Source organism: Myotis lucifugus, unplaced genomic scaffold (genome assembly GCF_000147115.1).
Source record: "Myotis lucifugus unplaced genomic scaffold, Myoluc2.0 scaffold_138, whole genome shotgun sequence".
NCBI classification, from domain to species: Eukaryota; Metazoa; Chordata; class Mammalia; order Chiroptera; family Vespertilionidae; genus Myotis; species Myotis lucifugus.
In genome coordinates this window covers 3,458,131-3,466,246 of record NW_005871186.1, presented here as the reverse complement: position 1 = coordinate 3,466,246, position 8,116 = coordinate 3,458,131, and the positions used below count along the sequence as shown (strand labels likewise).

The window sequence follows — 8,116 nt, the reverse complement described above, 5'->3', positions numbered from 1 at the left end:
GGTATAGGGGACTCAGGGAAGGGACAGATGAGATCTTGGCCTTCAAAGAGCTACCAGTCTGGAGAGAGAGGAAGGGAGAGAGAGACTAGAGGAATCTCATAACCAGGGGAGCAAGGTCCCAAAGGTGATGTGATCTAGAGCAGCAGAAAGGATTAACTTTGGATAGGAAAAGGTTTTTTCCTCCTTTGAGGCAAATGAGGGCAATTGAAAGGAGGAAATGATATGTATCAAAGGAGTTGTGAGGTGTGGAAGGGAAAGGTAGGGTATTGAAGTCACCCTTTGTTACTCAAAGTAGGAGACGAAATAATATGCCAAGACCAAGAGCGCAGATGTCAAATGGGGCTTAAGGAAAACATTGCATGGAGTGGTTAGAGAGCCCCAGAAGGGTTATTATGCAGCTGTGAAGACCCAGGAAGTTCCTTAGCATGATTTCCTGATGGTCTAGTGGTGTGCATATTTCTTCCTTCCACATTATTAGTACTGTGTTCTCTGTGAAGGGGCCAGTGATACAAAGGTAAATGAGACAGACTCCAAGCCCTTAAGCTCACAGATTAGTGTATGAGGTAGATGACATGTAAGCAAGTTATTAATACAATGTGATTAGGGCAATGCAATGGGAAATCAGTGGAGGGAAAATCAGAGTGGATTTTTCAGAGAGGTGGAGATAGTGAAATAATCCAAGGATGGAAACTGTAGAGAGGGCAAAATTAAGGTGGAGAGGGCAAAATTAAGATGGAGAGGGCTACAGAAGCACGGCAAGAGCTTGGAGGGTTCCAGGAAGAGCAGCTAGATGTGGATGCAAAAGCAGGTCTAGAGAGTTTTGAGAGGAGGTTGGAGGATTGTAGGCTTGGTTGTGTGGTGAAGGGTTCTGAATGCCAACTTTAATAAATCTGTCCAGCATCACTCAAAATTAGAGGCAGAGAAAGGGAACCATATCATGATCTAGAGACTAGATCAGCTGTGGGCAAACTACGGCCCGCGGGCCGGATCCGGCCCATTTGAAATGAATAAAACTAAAAAAAAAAAGACCATACCCTTTTATGTAATGATGTTTACTTTGAATTTATATTAGTTCACATAAACACTCCATCCATGCTTTTGTTCCGGCCCTCCGGTCCAGTTTAAGAACCCATTGTGGCCCTCGAGTCAAAAAGTTTGCCCACCCCTGGACTAGATGCTTAGAGTTATGCCCTAGATATGGACGTAGATCCACAGCCAGGAATCTAGACAGAGAATTAGAGTAAAGAAGTCAATATTATAAGTGGCTTATTTGAGTTTAAGCTGACATGAAGCTGTCTGGCCACAACCAGTGGGAAGGTGGCTTTGGTGAATATAGGAGAGGGACTGGCAGAAGGTGAGGTGGCACAGGAGAGCAGATCTTGGATAGATGGTGTAATATGACAGAAATGATAAAGTCACTGAACTATATGATTGCATCGGTAGCGTCTGTGGGCATTGAAAGAGAGAGGATGTGGGTCAGGTGAGATAGATGGGGGAAGGTGGAAGTGGTGGACTAGTTCAAGAGGGTGATAGGAAGTATGATGTAAAGCCGTGTTATGCACTGAGGAGAAGCAGCTTGGTGATGGTAGAATAGTCATTGGAAAGAGGAGAGGTAAGAGAATCCCTCAGTGTGAAGGGTCATGGAAAAAGGAAGGGATCTTGGTTGGGAGTGTAGTGGCTGAAGTGTTAACTGACTGGGAAGACGGAGGATGGTTTGCTGGGTGGGGAGGCTGGATAGAGGGAAGAAGGCTGGGCAGGCAGCATTTTGGTGTTAGAGTCTTAGTTGAGAAGTCCATGCACCTAGGAGTGGGGGGGAAATTTCAGCTCTTAGACTAAGGGAGTTTGCCTGACCTCTGCACCTTCACTCTGTTTATTTGTAGTGAAGAGCCGGAGGCCATCCTTGGGGGAGTTGCTCCTGCGACATGCACACAGTCCAACCCGGGCCCGGCAGGCGGCACAGTTGGTTCATCAGCCTGGGAGAGACAGCACAGGACTTGGCCTAGGTGGGGGCTCCCCTGGGGCTTCCACTCCAGTTCTACCTCCCCGGGGCGGGGCCACTGAGCGCCAAGGTGAGGCTCTGCGAGTCAAGAATGCTGTCTACTGTGCAGTCATTTTCCCGGAGTTTCTCAAGGAGTTGGCTGCCATCTCCCAGGCCCATGCTGTCACCTCGCCTTTCTTGTTGGATACTTCAGAGGAGGGGAATGTCCCTCCTGTCTCAGGCTTCGGGCCCCTCAATCCTTAACTTCCTTCCATGGACAATCAGGGCCTTGAGTGGCCTGGGTTGGGGCCATGGTACAGGCTCCTTTTTATGTTTGGAGGGAGTGGCAAGAGGACTTTTTAATTTATTTCAGATGAATGTTTTATGGAGAACTTGTTGCAATATGTATAAAAGGGAAATCTCTATTCTGTGCTCATTCTTCTTTCCCACCCTTTTTCTATGGGACTGGTACTCAAAAAGGTTGTACATAGATGGGGAATTGGTCAGGGATATTTTCTTTATGGTGAGAACATTGATGCCAAAGTTTCAAGGTACTCCGTACTCCTTATTCCCTTAGAGCAGGTCTGGCCTGCCCGCAGGCTGTATAAGGACCCCGAAATCACTTGGTTTGGCCCTGACAAGACATTAGGGGTGAGTTAATTAAATGTTTGACCAAATATAGCAGGCTAATTTTTAAGTTGATAATTTTGTATGCCTGCGGGTAATGGTATAAATATCCAAATTGGCCCTTGGCAGAAAAAAGATTCCCCACCCTGCCTTAGAGAGTGAGGGGACATGAAGCCTAGGGAAAATATAGGAATTCTCCCACTTCTCCAGACCCCAAAAGAAAGAATGAGTAGGGGCTCAGGATGGTTTGGGGGAGCAGCAGCTGATGTTTATTGGGGACCAGTATCCTTATTCCAGATATTGGGGGCCTTGCCCCTTGCATCTTTCTCTGCAACTTCAGTCGTCGCTGTCGAACTCCGAGGACAGACCCTGAAGCAGGGGCAGGGACATGGAGTGCCGGTCGGGGTCCCCGGGACCCCCACCCTGGGCTCCTGGTGGGGGGCTGCGGGGGCTGAAGAGCCAGTTCTCTGCCAGGGTTGGGGATAGTCACAGCTTGACTCAATGCCCTGGCCTTTTTGCCTCCCTGGTCCCTCCCTCTGGTTCTCTGTGCTGTGTCCACCCCCACACCAAGACCATGCTTCCACCTCACTGTCCCCTGGCTCCTTCCATTCCCCGTACCAGGGTTACAAGTATCCCATACATTCCTGAGCTATACTCCCTCCACTTTGTCCCATCCCTTTCATTTTTATTTCCCCAGTAGTACCTGATAGCATCTGGGGCCCCCTTCGGAATGGGTTTCGACCCTTGTAGGAGACTCTGGTGAGTCTGCCCTCAGGCCCTTCCTGGGGAGGTGATGTAGATGGGGCTGGGACAGGTGGGGGCACATCAGCAGGTTCAGTGATATTTTCAAGGGCTGATGGGGACGCCAGAGGTGGCATGATGTTGAGGTTGGGTCTGACCCAGTTGGTCCCATGGAGTAGTGGGCCTTTGGTCAGGGCCTTTTGTGGTCCCAGCACTCCCTTGGGCTGCAGTGAAAACTTGAGGCATGAGAAGGCAATAGGCAGTGACCGTTGTAACCGGAGCATCTGGGGCTCATGACCTGTAGGCAGTAACCCCAGCTGCATCCAGGAACAGGAGAAGACCTGGTAGATGACATAGATGCTGTGGGTGCTTCGGAGCCAGGGAAGAGTCTTCTGTAGGCTCACCTGCCCTGGTGGCAGCAACAGAAAGGCCACCTTCTTGCGCAGGCCACCCATATGTAGGTGGATCCGGCAGGGCTGCCCATCCAAGAGTCGCATTTCTTCATAGGCTAGCTCTGCTCCACTTTTTGGTGAGTATTCCCGTGTGCAGTGGGCAAAGGCACCCTCAGACCCTGCCTGCTCCAGGAGGTTTGGTAGTGGTCCCACTGGTTGCAATGTCCGCCGGCCCTGCCGACCTGTCAAAACCAGGCGGCTGTGGCCTGGGCGGTACTGCTTCACTAGCACACCCAGTAGATCATAGCAAGCTGCATCCGATAGGAAAGGTACCGCCACTACATTGGACCCAAAGCGCTCTTCGATTACCTGCAGATACCAGTTTATGGGAGCAGGTTAGGGTTAGGAGTTACCTGGTAGCTTACTCTAGATTGACCCTCCCACTGTCACTATTTGATTACATCTCCACAATGTGCTCAGACTGTCACACTTCCTGCTTACTTCCCAGTTCTATCCTGCAGCAACACCTTGAATGTTTATCATGTGCCAAACTCTGGGGAATACATGAAAGAATGAGACGTTATCCTTGTCCTAATATAGCTCAGTCTAATGACAAAAATGTAAGTAGTAGCTAAGTAAAATAATAGCAAGATGTGGAGATTAGAAGTTATTTAACAGCCTTTGTCTTTGATAGAAGAGGATCAAAGAAGGTTTCCACGTGAAAATACTTGAACTTGGAAAGAATTAGCCAGGTAGGAGAATGGTCAGTCCAGGCAGAAGGAATAGCTGGTAAGAAACCCTGAGCTTACAAATTAAGGGGCACATTCAGGAACATGTAATTTCATATCACGTAAATGTAGAGTATGAGGAGGTACAGGCACACAGGAACTGGATTATGAAAGGCCTGCATGTATACTAAGTGATGGGGACTTTCATCTTGAGGACAGTGGGAAGCCACTTGAAGGGCTCTGGTTAGGGGCAGGATTAGATAGGCATTTTAAAAAGCTAATTTTGAACAGGAAGGCATGAAATGAGGGGAGAGAGAAAAAACAGTTAAGAGTATTAAAATACTCCAGGCAAGACATGGTGAGCCCCTCAACTAAAATAATGGAGGAAGATATCTAAGTTATAGAATTAGGAGAACTTGGTCTCTTAAGGGGTGTGGGAAAAGGAAAACTCAAGGATTATTCTTAGGTGATTGGTTAGATGGCTTATGTCATTTACCAAGAATGGGTGTACAAAAATAGGCTTGGACTATCCATTCTTACACTACCTCTAGCATCCCTTAAATACACCTTCTGCCCTAGTGGCAGGGCATAGTTCCTTTAGGGATTTGAAGCTTCATCTTTGTAAATCTAGTTCCAATATGCTTTTAGGGATTGTAGTTCCTCTTGGTCTTGTCCTTTTTGTCTTGGCTTTTTTTTTGGGTAACCCAGTTATAGAAAGTTTAACTTCATGACCACTAGGAAACCCTGTAAGATCCTCTCTAGTAATTGTAATTAGGTATGATAACAGCTCATCCAGGATATTGATAGCTGAGACTCCTGGCTCAATGTTTTGCTAGGGAGCATACAAAATTCATTTTTGGGCCTCTTTCATGTTAGAGCCGTATTTTTCAAATGCTGTGTGCTCTACTCTTTGTCCCAGCCTCAAGATCCACATCTCTGCCCCTATTGATGGCATTGGCATTGTCCACTTGGCTGGCCTTCCCTTAGAATTCACCAATGGTCCCTTAAGGCTGATCTGCTTTTTGCTATATAGTTTTGTGTTTTTCTTGCCCTCCAGTGCTGCCCCCTAGCATAAGAGGAGGGTAGCTAACTGAGGGAATTGTGTGTACTTTGAATAAGCTGAGGTAACTTGAAGATTACTGTCTTTTGCACTTAGCCATGAAGAGGTCAAAGGTAAAGTTCAGGTACTTTAGAAAACTTAAAAGGCCTTTCATGATTAGCCCCTGCATCTCTTTGACCTTATTCTTACCACTAATAATTTGAACTCTGCTCTAGAGGGCATTTGCAGTTCATAAATCTTCATTTTCCATTTTCCTCTCCTGCCTTTGCGTATGTTCTGCCTTTTTGATTAGTACACTGTTCACTCACCCATCCACCACTCATGAACTCATTCAGGTGTTTATTAAGCATTGTTTATGTGCCAGGTATTCTTCCCTCTATGTGTGAATAACTCCTACTTGCCCAGCTAGAATGTCACTCTCTTTAGGAGTGACCTCCTAAGTCCTGCCCCTGTCTTAGCACTTCTCTCTGCTCTCATAGCTCTCTCTACATTCAAGAAACCATTCTTACTGCTTTCGCAATTGTGATTCAATTGGACAGTTTGTACAGAGCACTTGGTACAGTGCCTGGCTCATAAGCAAGCACTGAATAAGTGTTAGTTATTATTATCTTCCATCTTCCCTCCTCATAAGCTACTCAGACCCACCTAGGTCACACTTTGTTGCTTCCTCTTTAGCCCTCTTACTTTACCTACCTTGTCTTTGATGAGGGTCCATGTGGTATCAGCTTCATCCAGTGTTAGCAGTTGAGGGGTACCAACCAACATGTTGGGATATGGGAAGGGTTAGGCAGGGCAATGGCTGCTGCAGGAACCCCGAGCTGCCCAGAGAGGTGAGGCTTGGCCTTAGGCTCTGACCTACTACAGCATGAGGTCATAGAGGTCCTGCTGGGGGATGGGGTATTGGGTTGGAGAGGGCAGTCACCGTAGCCTCACTGTTCTCACAGTCTGAGTCTATTCTTTTGAGTCATCTACCTATTCTGCTTTAGAGGAGGAAAATGCAGGTACCATTAGGGTATGTATGTGTGTGTATGTAGTTCTTTAAGGAAACAGGATCAGGTCTTTCTTCCCTTCAGCAGCCTCCTTCAAACAATTTGATATGCTGTCCTGTTACCTGCAGACAACTTCTTTGTGAGGTTGCATTGGAGTCCTGAAGCACACAGGAGAAGAACAGATCAGGACTTAAACCGAGAATCAGTAGTGGTTCTCAATCTTGGCCATACTTTGGAATTACCTGAGAGCTTTGAAATTTACTGATGCCTGGCCCTGGTCCGTGTGGTTCAGTTGGTTGGGTGTCATCCTGTGCACTGAAGGATTGCTGGTTTGATTCTGGTCGGGGGCACATACCCTGGTTGCAGGCTCGATTCCCATAGGGGGCGTGTGGGAGTCAGTTGATTGATATTTTGCTCTCTTGCATTGATGTTTCTCTCCCCCCCTCTCTTCCTCTCTCTCAAAAACAAACAAACAAATAAACAAACAAACAAATGTCAATAAAAATTCTGATTTAATTGGTCTGGAGTGTGCTTGGGCATCAGGATTTCTAAAAGCTCTTCAGGCAATTTTAATATGCAGCCTGGGATGAAACCCATTACTAACAAGTGGGTTCCAATAGCAGTGAAAACCAGGTGTGTGTGTAGGAGAGTGCCATGCTGAATGGTGATAGTGTGAGGGTAAGAATCTAATTGGGATACTGTTGCCATAGTAACTGAAGAGAGCTCTCAGGAAGTCAGAATTACTCAGGTAAATTTGTAGAAATTATCATGTTCCACTCCCTGTCCTCGCCTGATTGTTTCTAGTACATACTGTCCTACTACAGCTCTAATCTATGTGTGATTTCCCTTGTGTCTGTTTAGAGATCTCAAACTGCTCTTTTGCTGGAAAAGAAGAGTGGTATTTCCTAAAAAGAAGTACTCTAGAGCAGCGGTCGCCAACCGGTGGTCCATGGACCACTCGTGGTCTGTGAGGTCCGAAAGGTTGGCGACCGCTGCTCTAGAGGGTCTTTCTGATAGCTACTTTCCCGCTCTGCCCCTTATCTATCCAAAGAGCTCTCTTGAGCCCTTCTACAGAGCTTCCTGTGTGCCTAGTAAGACCCCTCATGTAGGGGGTCTTCCCTGTCCTGGCTCAGCATGTAGAGCTATCCCACAGAGTTGGCCATTGTCCGCGCTGGCCCAGGTAGTGTGAGTGTGGGGCATAGGAAAGGGTCCTAAGATGGTAGGAGAGTGTTGCCAAGAAAAGTTTCCTAAGGGATGTAACTGGGCAAGTCTCCCTAGACAGAGCTAAGAATGTGGGTGCCAGGTACTTGAACAAAGGTTTGACAGTGGGCATGAGCCTATGCTCCAGGGGAGGAATTACTATTAAATATTTGTTGAACTCTTATGTGCTGTACTACATACACACTTTGAGTGCATTATCTTAGATCCGAGGTTCTCAACCTGTGGGTCGCGACCCCTTTGACGGTCGAACGACCTTTTCACAGGGGTCGCCTAAGACCATCCTGCATATCAGATATTTACATTACGATTCATAACAATAGCAACATTACAGTTATGAAGTAGCAACGAAAATAATTTTATGGTTGGGTCACAACATGAGG

At 46.9% G+C, this 8,116-nt stretch overlaps 2 protein-coding genes across 5 annotated transcripts in view; one reads left to right on the top strand and one right to left on the bottom strand.

The window, feature by feature from the left end:
* FAM160A2 (family with sequence similarity 160 member A2) overlaps positions 1–2,403 on the top strand; it is a 24,150-nt gene extending 21,747 nt beyond the window's left edge. For 3 of the 4 annotated variants that reach the window (XM_006094578.2, XM_006094577.2, XM_023758772.1), the window contains one exon: positions 1,881–2,403. In XM_006094578.2, the coding sequence (XP_006094640.1) occupies positions 1,881–2,242 (362 nt within the window). In that variant the 3' untranslated portion in view covers positions 2,243–2,403. The remainder of the gene's footprint in view (positions 1–1,880) is intronic. The other variant, XR_002830664.1, reaches the window with a different exon arrangement.
* Positions 2,404–2,650: 247 nt separating this feature from the next.
* CUNH11orf42 (chromosome unknown C11orf42 homolog) lies at positions 2,651–6,791 on the bottom strand. Its single transcript, XM_006094576.3, has 3 exons — positions 6,220–6,791; positions 3,309–4,107; positions 2,651–3,072 (listed from the first exon to the last, which is right to left on the bottom strand). Exons 1-3 carry the CDS (start codon positions 6,289–6,291, stop codon positions 2,942–2,944), a joined length of 1,002 nt encoding a protein of 333 aa, XP_006094638.1. The 5' UTR covers positions 6,292–6,791; the 3' UTR covers positions 2,651–2,941.
* Positions 6,792–8,116: the final 1,325 nt, after the last annotated feature.

What these genes read in the sequence shown, in the direction of transcription:
- CUNH11orf42 (XM_006094576.3), bottom strand. Translation starts at nt 6,291, where the DNA reads ATGTTGGTTGGTACCCCTCAACTGCTAACACTGGATGAAGCTGATACC. An exon ending in GGACCCTCATCAAAGACAAG is followed by an intron (nt 4,108 to 6,219) that starts GTAGGTAAAGTA and finishes TGGTATCTGCAG; the next exon opens with GTAATCGAAGAGCGCTTTGG. An exon ending in GGGGCCCCAGATGCTATCAG is followed by an intron (nt 3,073 to 3,308) that starts GTACTACTGGGG and finishes CAACCCTGGCAG; the next exon opens with AGAACTGGCTCTTCAGCCCC.